Here is a 13,026-nt window from a genome sequence, read left to right on the forward strand (position 1 = left end):
CCATTGGATTTATTAGTGCCTATTTTATACTTATGTACTCTAGTTTTTGACAAGTGAAAATGTTTTCTCTGTCTACCCTATCAAACCCTTTCATTATCTTAAAGACCTACATCAGGTCACCCCTCAGCCTGCTCTTTTCTAGAGAAAAGAGCCCCAGCCTGATTAGCCTTTCCTGATAAGTATATCCTCTCGGTTCTGGTATCATCTGTGACAAAATTAATAGTCACTTGGACAAGGGTGGATGAATAAAGCAAAGCCAGCATGGATTTGTTAAAGGCAAATAGTGTTTAACTAACTTGATTGAGTTTTTTGATGAGTTAACAGAGAGGGTTGATGAGGGCAATGCATTTGATGTTGTGCATATGGATTTTCAAAAGGCTTTTGATAAAGTGCCACACAATAGGCTTGTCAGCAAAATGGAAGCCCATGGAATAAAAGGGGCAGTGGCAGCATGGATACGAAATTGGCTAAGTGACAGGAAACAGAATAGTGGTGAACGGTTGTTTTTCAGACTGGAGGGAGGTATACAGTGGTGTTCCCCAGGGGTCGGTACTAGGACCACTGCTTTTTTTGATATCTGTTAATGACTTGGACTTGGATCTACAGGGTGCAATTTCAAAATTTGCAGATGACACAAAACTTGGAAGTGTAGTGAACAGTGAGGAGGATAGTAATAGACTTCAAGAGGACATACACAGGAAGGTGGAATGGGTGGATACATGTCAGGTGAAATTTAACACAGAGAAATGCAAAGTGATCCATTTTAGCGGGAAGAATGAGGCAAGGCAATATAAAACGAATAGTACAATTTTAAAGTGGGTGCAGCAACAGAGAGACCTGGGGATATATGTACACAAATCATTGAAGGTGGCAAGACAGGTTGAGAAAGCAGCTTCAAAAAGCATATGGGATCCTGGGCTTTATAAATAGAGGCATAGAGTACAAAAGGAAGGAAGTTATGTTGAACCTTTATAAAACACTGGTTCGGCCACAACTGGAGTATTGCGTCCACTTCTGGGCACCGCACTTTCGGAAGGACGTGAAAGCGTTGGAGAGGGTGCAGAAAAGATTTACTGGAATCATTCCAGGGATGAGACTTCAGTTACATGGATATACTGGAGAAGCTGGGCTTGTTCTCCAGGAGATTTGATGGAAGAGTTCAAAATCATGAAGGGTTTCGATAAAGTAAATAAAGAGAAACTGTTCCCATTGGCAGAAGGGTTGGGAACCAGAGGACACTGATTTTTAAGATGATTCACAACAGAACCAAACGCGACATGAGGAAAAACGTTCTTACCCAGCAAGTAGTTATGATCTGGAATGCGCTGCCTGAAAGGGTGGTAGAAGCAGATTCAATTGTGGCTTTCAAAAAGAAATTGGATAAATACTTGAAGGGAAAAAAATTTGCAGGGCTACGGGGAAAGAGCGGGAGAATGGGACAAACTGGATTGCTCTTGCAAAGAGCCGGCACAAACTCGTTGGGCCGAATGGCCTCTTTCTGTGCTGTAACCATTCTATGATTCACCCTTGTAAATCTATTTTGCACCCTCTCCAATGCCTCTCTATCCTTTCTATAATATGGAGACCAGAACTGTGCACAACACTCCAAGGTTCTGTACAAGTTTAATGTAACTTCTCTACATTTCAATTCTATCTCTCTAGAAATGAATTCCAGTGCTGGGTTTTCCCTTTTTACGGCCTTATTAACCTGCATTGCTACTTTTAGTGATTTGTGTATCTGTACCCCTAGATCCCTTTGCTCCTCTACCACATTTAGACTCTTATTATCCAAGTAGTATGTGGGCTCCTTATTCTTCCTACCAAAATGCACCACCTCACACTTACCTGTATTGAAATTCATTTGCCAATTACACGCCCATTCTGCAAGTGAGGGTCACATTAAATTGCCTCTATTTCTGTCCTTCAAAATTTGCAACAGTGTAATTTTACAGGCTGATTATTTCTACTGCTGAGACATAGATCTTGAGAACGATACAAAATCCACAGTAAAGTACTCATAGCTTGTATAGAATACTCTTGAAAGATGTCTTATTAATTGGTAAAGATGAGGTAATGCTTCCTACAGTGCCATCGTGATGCCTGGATCATATTTACACTTTCAGTATCTTCCTGGAGACTGTCTACTACAACTTAGTGTGTGTTGAATTTTCAAGGATATTGAAAATCCTTGTATTAGTAAACTAGTTAAAACATTCCATGCCCTTGAGCTTTACAAGACAGATTTTAGAAATTCCCACATGCAAAAACAAGTAATATGGGGTAGTTGGGAATTACCTTTGCAACAGTATGTGCATTAGCTTGAGTCATGGAGTGTACAGACCATCAGTTATTTTTTGTCTCCCAAAAATCTGTCATGCAAAGCATTTTCTGTACTAGGGTGCCACACCATGATTTTATTTTCCCACATACCTGTTTTTCTTAGCTGGGCTGTCTGGTAGGGAAACGAGTCTCATCCTGGCAGCTGATTCCTGAATGGCATTGACTGGTGTGTCTAAGAAGGTTGCTGGCAGTTCCCACTAGAATGGTGTATGACACCGAGGTGGGAGAATGTGAAAGGGGAGCGAGAGTAAATGGAGGATAAATAGCTGGCTGACTGATTTCTCCAGGCCTACTGAGAAGTTAGTAAGTGAACCTGAGAATGATGGCAGACATTTTCATTTGTGAAGAGCAAGCAGTATTTGGGGTGATCACTAATAGACTGGCTTGTTCAGCTATTCTTTGTGTCCTTCAATGTCGAAAGCACCTTCAATCGCCAGTAATTACCAAGTCTGGGTATGGCATAAATATTAAATGAGTACTTTGCATCGGTCTTCACTCTTGAAGACGATGCTTGATTGTTACAATTTAATGATAAAACTGGTAATATTAACATTGATGAACATATTGTTTTAGATAGAATTAAGAACCTGAAAATCGATAGAGCAACCTGTATATCCACCTGAGGGTCCTCTGGGACATGGGACACGTGCTGTGCGAGCCCCTTGTCCATATTTTTAATAGATCACTGCACTGTGAGGCGATTCCCATAGACTGGAAGGAGGCTAATGTAGTCCCCATTTTTTTTTTTAAAAAGGAGACAGGATGGACCCGGGTAATTATAGGCCCACTAGTTTAACATCAGCAATAGTAAAGATTGAAGGAATCATTGGGCATGTAATATATGATTACTTGGATAGAGAGGGAAATATTAGGACACCCAACATGGCTTCAAAAAAAGGAGGTAATGTCTAACAAATTTGATTATATTTTTTGACGAAGTCACCAAGATGAGGGAAGCCCAGTAGACATTATCTACTTAGACTTCCAAAAAGCTTTCGACAAGGCACCACACAAGAGGCTTCTGTATAAGATAGAAGACTATGGTATAAGTGGTAATATATAGAGCTGGATTGTGAACTGGCTGGAAGGTTGTAGGCAGAAAGTAGTTATAGATGGATTTGGATCGGTTTGGAGATCAGTCACCAGTGGTATCCCGCAGGGATTGGTGTTGGGACCGTTGCTCTTCGTTTTTATTAATAATCTAGGTGTAGGTGTTGGGGGTACGATCTGAAATTTTAAAAAATGATACCAAGATCTGTGCGAATGTCAGGACTGTAGATGATGCTCGACTGCTTCAGGCAGATATTGATGTGTTGGGTGATTGGGCTCATGACTGGCAAATGATGTTTAATTTGGAGAAGTGCAATGTTATGCATGTTGGCAGGACAAATGCTCAACATACATTCACCCTTCGGGGAAAAGCTTTAAAGCAGGTGGAGAGAGATCTGGGAGTTCTAGTGCATAGATCTCTAAAGGTTCATGAGCAACGCTGTGAAGTGATAGCTAGAGCAAATAGGGGCGCAGAATTTCCGTTCGATTGCACTGCTTTTTTCAGTCCCATCCGGCCCAATCAGTGCAAAACATCGAGGAATTTCGAATTACGCCGGGTGTAATTTGCGAGTTTCTGCAATGTTTTGCGTTGGCTTAAAAAGAAAATTGCACAGCCGGTAGCCATTCGAGGAGGGTTTTAAAAAGCACAAAGGCACCAGTAGGCACCGTTTAAACATTTTTTAATTAACAAAATATTAATTTACTAAGAAACTGACTAATGTACACCAATGAAAGTAGTAAATGCTGCAGTATAGTTTCTTTGTCATTTTCAGTGATTTTTAAATCAGATTACTCAGAGGACTGGAGACCTTTATTAAAAATGCTTATTTTTAGTCATAAACCCATTTTCAGCTGTGTTAATAAAATTGCATCAGGTTACCACTCTTAAATACATCAATTAATTTTTTAATTGTTTTTATAAAAAAAACGGTTACGCTATGTTACGCTGCCAAATTGCGCTGATTCATAGCAGATTTTACATTTGTGATTACGTTAACACACTTTAGCGGAAACTCGGCAATTCTTGGCCTAATTTGCATCAGCGCAATCTTTGGGGTTAATTTGCGCCTAAATGCCGATTGCGCTCAAAGCGGAAACTCCAGGCCAGGGTGTTGGAGTGCATTTATAGGACAATTGACTATTTTGTCCTTGTATAAGACGTTGGTCGGTGGATACTGATTCGATGAATTCCTTCAAGCGTGAACTGGACCTGTTTCTGGCTGAGGCAGAGATCACCTCTTACAAAAGTTAGGTAATGTAATGCATAGAATTATCAGGGCCAGAGTGATCTCCTGGGCTAGTTTCGATCACCAAAGGGAGGAATTTCCCAGATTTTTTCCCCCCCAAATTGGCCTGGGTCTTTATCTGTATTTTTGCCTCTCCCAGGAGATCACATGGTTTTGGGTGGGGTGTGTATATATTGTGATACACAAGGTATCATGATTGTGTGGAACAGGTTGGATGAACCAGAGGGTCTTTTCCTGTCCGCCATAGTTTGTATGTTCGTAAGTCAATCTTTAAGTGATTTCAGTGTGCGATGCACTGGGAGACTTAATTTGCAAGATGAATAGACAATAGCCAGTTCAGATCAGCAGCTGTTTTGCACACAAGTCTCAGTGCAAATGTATGACACTTCTTCCTAGTGAAGAAGGATAAACAAGTGCTCTGTTTAAACTTTTAGTATGACATTGTTCATGTTTTGGGCCATTGTACTTGATGAATTAACAATAATACACTCTGGACGAACTTAATTTGAAAAAGACTATGTAAAGATAGGTTTAAGACATTCAGATTCCCAGAGAAATTCTACCTACCTGCTCTTTCCTTTACTGTTCATTAACTCTGTTTGCAGCCACCATTTAGTGGCACAAAGTACTCCAGCACTATGATGCTGTGTGCCAGCTTTTTTGGTGTGTTGAACATTAAGTAGATTTTAATTAGACTTGGGACTAGTGGAATTTTTCATTTCTGTGCTTATTGTAATCTATGTGTGCAGCTATTAATTTGACTCATTCCCTTCCTTTATGATTAAAGGCGTGTTTGTTCTTTCTCCAGCACCTGAAGGATAAGTTTTGGAACTTCATCTTCTACAAGTTTATCTTCATATTTGGTGTGCTGAATGTTCAAACGGTTGAGGAGGTGGTGATGTGGTGCCTCTGGTTTGCTGTTCTTGTCTTCCTTCACCTCATGGTCCAGCTATGCAAAGACCGCTTTGAATATGTGAGTTGTGCCCTTTAAATCTGCTGATACAACTTGCATAGTGCAGCTATGAAGGAGTGTTCCACTGGTCAACACAAAGGTTTCTTAAAACACGAGTCTACAGCAGCTTAAATGGGAATGATTAGCATGAATCCTCTGTCAGCAGTAATAGCTTAAACAAAATGTTGGCTACTCAGAATTAACTCAGTCACCACAGAGGCTTTTGGATGTGCTAATCCCTGACAGCATCTAGTGTCACCCTGGGCATGGTGGCAGTGAATGCAGACTGCTTCTCGTGCATGAAATGAATAAACTATGTTTTGGTATTAAAGTTTCCTTTTTAGGGCAGGAAGGTGAAGGGAAATGTAACAATATATGACTGTATTGTGTCTGCTTTGTAGCTAAGCAAGCCATTGCACAACACCACATGACTGCTACTTAATAATGGCAGTTTCAACAGAACACAAGGAAAATATACAGCAGACTTATTTCATATGGATTGGGGAACTCGGAAATACAGAATTCCATGATATTTGAGTATAAATCTGACGTTTCCTGAGCGTGTATTCTCAACTGACTTTCTTGTGGTTAAACACCAAAAATTAAGTATTGAATAGGTTATGCAAGTAATGGACTATGACATGCTTGCAATACCCATTTGTGCATATCATGGAGTTTTGTACATGATAATTCTTAGGGTTTTTTATTCATTATTGAGCTGAGAGTTATGTTGGGATGTTTCAAAATGCTGAAATATGAAGAGCTTCACGAGCACTGAAATTTTAATATTTCAAAACTGGAGATAACCGTAACACTATTATAGATGCTTTGTTAGGTGTTGTGATCACAAACTACATCTATCTTTTTTGAGAGTCCCATCTATTCACCCTTGGGGAACTGTCAAAAGCTTTTCAGAATAAACTTGTTCGGTAGGTTAGAGTTGAGATTTGAATACTTTGTGCAGCATTGATCTTGGAGCTTGTGTGTGGTGCATGCACTGTACCAGTCTCCAAATAGCCCCAATATGACATTCAGCTTTGTATTGCATCCCAACTGATAACATTTTCTGGGTCTTTGTGAAGAGGGTTCTAGAATTAATTGATGCCTCTTGGGGTAACTTGGTTCTATCTACAGTGCACCTCTTCTAGTACTCTAGAGCACTTTGTTTTCTCAACTGGTTTTCTTACCACTTTGCAACCCTCTTCTTCTGATCCAGTTATCTTTCTCTCCGACTACTCCAATGAGTAGCCACATCCGTGTCCTGGCCCTGCTGGTTTCCATGTTACTGTCCTGTTGCAGTCTGGCTGTGGTCTGTGCGCTGGTTGGATATTCACATGGAATGCATACCCTGTCTTTCATGGCAGCTGAGGTAAGACGATAATTACCTTAAAAGCCATATGGCAGTATATTTTTGTCCTTTGTTCCTCGTACAATGATCACTTAGTGTGGAAATAATGCCTGTGTCTACAGTAATGACATCTGGTGCGATAACAATGAGAGAGTTTTTTTTTCTGACTTTCAAACGTCATTTAAAACTATGTACACCTGGAATAATTACTTTTAAGATCAAATAGGCAAGTATAGTGCATGAGCAGTAAATCTGTTCTATATTAATCAGGTATTATTTTCCCCTTTGGCTGACCTTCATTTACCTGTATAATGCTGTATTGTCAGACATTTAACCTCTTCTGTTTGTTTCAGTGCCTAGTTGTGACTGTCCGGACAGCGCATGTTATTCTGAGGTAGGTAGAAGGCATTTTGTGGATTTAAGTGTCTAATTAGAAGCCTATAATGTAGACTGCTCAGTGTGTGACCAATGTGTAAAGCATTCACTGGATGTCTGGTGGTGCAGGGTGTTAGAATGCCGCCCTTCCACCACTGGGGTGATTTTCTTCTTTGCTTGTGCTGAATGAATCGAATTGGGACTATTCCCTTTGACCGAAGTCAGCAAAGGCAGTGTATAATTAAGCCATTGGACCAGAAAGTTCCCAGATCAATTCCTTGATCTGTGCTGAGTTAGATTATCTTAGCTGGGATGGTAGAAAGGATAGTACAATTGGCCTCAGTGTCCCATGCCTCAGGAGAGAATTGTGTAGGGTTACATGGAATGAAAAAGTCCAATTTATCAGCTGTAACCTGGGGAGGTTGGGGGGCGTACCTTACGTATGCACATGGTTAAATGAATCAAATTACTTGGAGTGTGCTCAGTTACTGAAATGCTGATGTGTCTGTTGAATATTTAAAGTTTATTTTGACGAGGCTCTTTCCTTTGTGCTGTGGTGAGTTTTCATGCTATTGTTTGTTGTAGATACTCAATCCATCTCTGGGACCTGAATCACGAGGGCACCTGGGAGAGTAAAGGCACCTATGTTTATTACACTGATTTTGTCATGGAGTTGAACCTGCTGTCAGTGGACCTGATGCATCACATTCACATGTTGGTGAGTAGTACTTATCCCTGCATGGGCCCCAGAGATTGGTGTGCAGATCCAGTGTTGCATTGAGTGCACTTGCACATTCAGCCAACCATGCCCTGGTTATGGGTAAATAGCAGTGGGATGTCTACTATCTTCAAAGGCTGTTACATCAGAGCTGGCAACATAATCTCTTCACCAGGAATTGCATTGTTGTGTACAGCGCAGCGACAGTTATCCATTGCAGTTTTAAAAAAAAAACAATTATTATTGTGTAACTTAAAATACATACTGACAGGTTAAAACAGCGTGGAGTGCTGTAATTTCACCAAGAGTCTGGCTGATTTTCACCTTGCTATTTAGGGTCTCTGAGGCAAATAGGAGATGTGCTATCTCCGCACAGACCAGGGATTGAACACGAGCGTATGATCAGCATAGCTTGTATGCATGTTGCCTTAACCAACTTGATCAAAAGGCTTAGGATTGTCATCACATGCGCTAAATGAATTTAGTTTAATTGAGAGGAATTGCCCAGTCACCCCAGAGGTGCAAGGACGGCCTGTACCAACCAATCACCCACAAGGAATGCTTTATACCTTAGCCACACAGACAAGTAACTCTGGTAGTCATTGCTCATGATGGACAACCAATAAAGTACATATTCTGGTGGTGTAATCTATATTTGCCAGTGGATTCATGCTCTTTACAAATGCTTTAAAAAGAGGAACTTTATTCGTGTGAGTTGTCACCTAACAGTGTTGCAGAGAGATGCCAGATGTACTGGAACTATCCACAGCTGCACTTCCTGATTGTTCTTTGGTGGGGATGTGGTACCCTTTGCATGAAATGTCTGTTCTTGGACTCTGCCCACTGACTTGCAGTTTTCAAGCAGAAAGTGTTCAACTGAGGAAAAGTGGGCCTCCCAGTGAGTGTACAGATCTCTTTCAAATAATATTTTAGTTATGTGGCAATTGAAGCAAATGTATTTCCATTTAATAGCCTTGTTACCTAGCACTAGTTTTGTACAATAGGTTTACTATTTGGAAAGATTGCCATATGATTATCGTGGATTTCTGATTCCAGATTGGTTTGTTTTATATTCAATGTACTTTAAAAATGTATATTTTAATGTGGTTAGACAAATTTTTGTTGTCCAGTCTCATTCAATTCTATATTTGAGTCTAGCTTTATTTATCCATGTTTGTGCTGTGGTTTGTATTATTGTTATCTATTGATCTTACATCGCGTCTACAGCACAGAAATAGGCCATTCGGCCCAACTGGTCTATACTGGCATTTATACTCCACAGGAGCCTCCTCCTTCTCTACTTCATCTAATCTTATCAGCATATCCTTCTGTTCCTTTCTCCCTTGTGTGCTTATCTAGCTTCCCCTTTAAATGCTTCTATGCTATTTGCCTCAACTGCTCCTTGTGGTAGCGCGTTCCACATTCTTACCACTCTTTGGGTAAAGAAGTTGCTCCTGAATTCCCTATTGGATTTATTAGTGACTATCTCATATTTATGACTTCTAGTTTTGGACTCCCCCATAAGTGGGAACATCTTTTTTTATGTCTACCCTATCAAACCCTTTCATTATCTTAAAAACCTCTATCAGCTCACCCCTCAGCCTTCTCTTTTCTAGAGAAAAGAGCCCCAGCCTGTTCAGCCGTTCCTGATAAGTATATCCTCTCAGTTCTGGTATCATCCTTGTGAATTTTGTTGTACCTTCTCCAATGCCTCTATATCCTGTTTATAATATGGAGACCAGCACTGTGCACAGAACTCCAAACATGGACTAACCAAAGTTCTATACAAGTTTAACATAACTTCTCTGCTTTTCAATTCTATCCCTCTAGAAATGAACCCCCGTGCTTGTTTTGCCTTTTTAATGGCCTTATTAAACTATGTTAAATGTAATTTAAATGTAATGCAATAGCTGATAATTACACTGGTCCAAGCTTTTAGTCATTTAGTCACAGATTACACAGCAGGTTTCAAAGAAAAGATTACAACACTTCCTTGAAAGACTGCCCCAGGAGAGGCTTACAATCTTACTTCAGTGTTTCACAAAGCACTAGGTAAGAAATTGCTGACCCTTTGTCAGAATAGATTCCTGTTCTTGGGGGTCAGAATAGATTCCTGTTCTTGGGGTCTCTACGGAAGCATTAACCTGTGTTAATCTTATTTCAAATGTGATTGGACCTGTGTTTGTTACAGCATTTGCAGCACTTGCATTTTTTTTCTTGTCTCTAGGTACAGGTATTTATTTGTTCTGCTTTAATTTTTTCTTGTGCAGACTTGTACCATTAGGACAGTATAGTTGTAATGTCTGCTTTTTTCCCCTCCAGTTGTTCGGAAATATATGGCTGTCGATGGCGAGCCTGGTGATATTCATGCAGCTTCGCTATCTTTTCCACGAAGTACAGCGCAGGCTGAAACGCCACAAGAACTACTTGCGTGTGGTAGGCAACATGGAAGCAAGGTGAATGCATAATGTTTCTAGTAGAACTTGTTACATGGGCTAAAATTAAAGGTGGTGGTGGGGGGGAGGGGGGGGTAGAATTTCCAAGATCTTCATTTGGACTATATTAATTTCCAAAGAACAGCTAACTTGGGAATTTATCAGCAGCTGACAGCTGCATATATTTCATAAACTGATATATTTAATATAAGTTAACAACCTGAGACCCATATGGTTCCAGATATGATTACCATGAATCCCAGATCCTGCACCTTACCACTACCATTAATGCTGTGGTTATAGGCTAGCCTTGACACCAAATTTGTAAAGAATTTTTGTTAGGCCACACTTGGAGTGTTGTGCACAGTTCTGGTCCCCATATTATGGAAAGGATATAGAGGCATTGGAGAAGGAGCAAAAAAGATTCACAACAATGATCCCAGAACTGTGAGGATATCCTTATCTGAACAGGCTGGGGCTCTTTTCTCTAGAAAAGAGAAGGCTGAGGGGTGACCTGATAGAGGCCTTTAAGATAATGAAAGGGAATGATAGGATAGATGTTGAGAAAATGCTTCCACTTGTCGGGGAGTCCAAAACTAGAGGTTATAAATATAAAATTATTGCTAATAAATCCAAAATGGAATTCAGGAAAAACTTATTTACCCAAAGAGTGGTAAGAATGTGGAACGTGCGACCACAAGGAGTATTTGAGGCAAATAGCATAGATGCATTTAAGGGGAAGCCAGATAAGCACACAAGGGAGAAAGGAATAGAAGGGTATCATAAAAGGGTTAAATGGAGTAGGGAGGAAAGAGGATCATGTGGAGCATAAACACTGGCATAGACCAGTTGGGCCAAATAGCCTGTTCCTGTGCCGTAGTTTTGATGTAACTCGATGTAAAATTCTGGTCAGTAGCAGTGGGGAGGAAGCAGGGAGCGGATTAAATGTCCGAGGTCACTCTCTGGTTGGGGGTTGCCACATTTGGCTTTTAACTTTGGGTGGTGGGGTTTGCAGGACCAGTTAATGAACAGATGTGTGTTTCACAGTTTTAGGCACTGGAAGGGGGAATAATCGAGCCTAACACTTGAAAGCTTACAGAAATGATGGAGTCAGGGTTTGGCAACACATGTCAGTGAGGAGCCGTGACCATCAATTCGGGTTTTATTTTTACATATTGCTCTTCAGTTTGAGATTCAGGAGAAAGAAATCAATACAGTTTGCTTATCATTACTAAGGTTTACCTAATGGGCAGCAAAGCAGCGAGCAAGTAAATCGGTTTCTACTTCAAATGACTATCTGAGAGGTTCATTTAAAAAAAAAAATGTAGTTGTGCAAATCCAGTAAAACTTTCAAGGAGGAAAAATCGTGGCAGTAATATTTAAAGCCATACCAGCATATTCACTTCTGCTGTGTGGCATACCAGGTTGTGGAGGGGGAAGGGTCTGTATGTGCGACAAGGACTACATGTGTGCTATAGTCAGCAGAGGCAACATGCTATAGACAGAGCTAAGTGATTCCACAACCAACGGATCAGATCAAAGCTCGGCAGTCCTCCCACATCCAGTCGTGAATGGTGGTGGACAATTAAACAGCTAACGGGAGGAGGAGGCTCTGTAAACATCCCCATCCTCAATGATGGTGGAGCCAAACACGTGAGTGCAAAAGACAAAGCTGAAGTGTTTGCAACCATCTTCAGCCAGAAGTGCTGAGTATCCATCTCGGCCTCCTCCTGATATCCCAACCACCACAGAAGCCAGTCTTCAGCCAATTCGATTCACTCCACGTGATATCAAGAAACGGCTGAGTGCACTTGATACAGCAAAGGCTATGGGCACCGACAACATCCCGGCTGTAGTGCTGAAGACTTGTGCTCCAGAACTAGCTGCGCCTCTAGCCAAGCTGTTCCAGTACAACTACAACACTGGCATCTACCCAACAACGTGGAAAATTGCCCAGGTATGTCCTGTCCACAAAAAGCAGGACAAATCCAATCCGGCCAATTACTGACCCATCAGTCTACTTTCAATCATCAGCAAAGTGATGGAAGATGTCAGCGACAGTGCTATCAAGCGGCACTTACTCACCAATAACCTGCTCACCGATGCTCAGTTTGGGTTCCGTCAGGACCACTCGGCTCCAGACCTCATTACAGCCTCGGTCCAAACATGGACAAAAGAGCTGAATTCCAGAGGTGAGGTGATAGTGACTGCCCTTGACATCAAGGCAGCATTTGACCGAGTGTGGCACTAAGGAGCCCTAGTAAAATTGAAGTCAATGGGAATCAGTAGGAAAACTCTCAAGTGGCTGGAGTCATATCTGGTACAAAGGAAGATGGTAGTGGTTGTTGAAGGCCAATCGTCTCAGCCCCAGGACATTGCTGCAGGAATTCCTCAGGGCAGTGTCCTGGGCCCAACCATCTTCAGCTGCTTTATCAACGACCATCCCTCCATCATAAGGTCAGAAATGGGATGTTCGCTGATGATTGCACAGTGTTCAGTTCCATTCGCAACCCCTCAGATAATGAAGCAGTCCATGCCCGCATGCAGCAGTACCTGGACAA

General features: G+C 41.2%; 1 protein-coding gene across 2 annotated transcripts in view; it reads left to right on the forward strand.

The window, feature by feature from the left end:
- Window positions 1-13,026, forward strand: part of amfra (autocrine motility factor receptor a) — a 63,974-nt gene that overhangs the window by 32,164 nt on the left and 18,784 nt on the right. For both annotated transcript variants that reach the window (XM_067997681.1, XM_067997682.1), the window contains exons 3-7: window positions 5,446-5,610; window positions 6,806-6,958; window positions 7,291-7,331; window positions 7,898-8,030; window positions 10,353-10,486. In XM_067997681.1, the coding sequence (XP_067853782.1) occupies window positions 5,446-5,610; window positions 6,806-6,958; window positions 7,291-7,331; window positions 7,898-8,030; window positions 10,353-10,486 (626 nt within the window). The remainder of the gene's footprint in view (window positions 1-5,445; window positions 5,611-6,805; window positions 6,959-7,290; window positions 7,332-7,897; window positions 8,031-10,352; window positions 10,487-13,026) is intronic.

Source organism: Heptranchias perlo, chromosome 16 (assembly GCF_035084215.1).
Source record: "Heptranchias perlo isolate sHepPer1 chromosome 16, sHepPer1.hap1, whole genome shotgun sequence".
Classification (NCBI taxonomy): Eukaryota; Metazoa; Chordata; class Chondrichthyes; order Hexanchiformes; family Hexanchidae; genus Heptranchias; species Heptranchias perlo.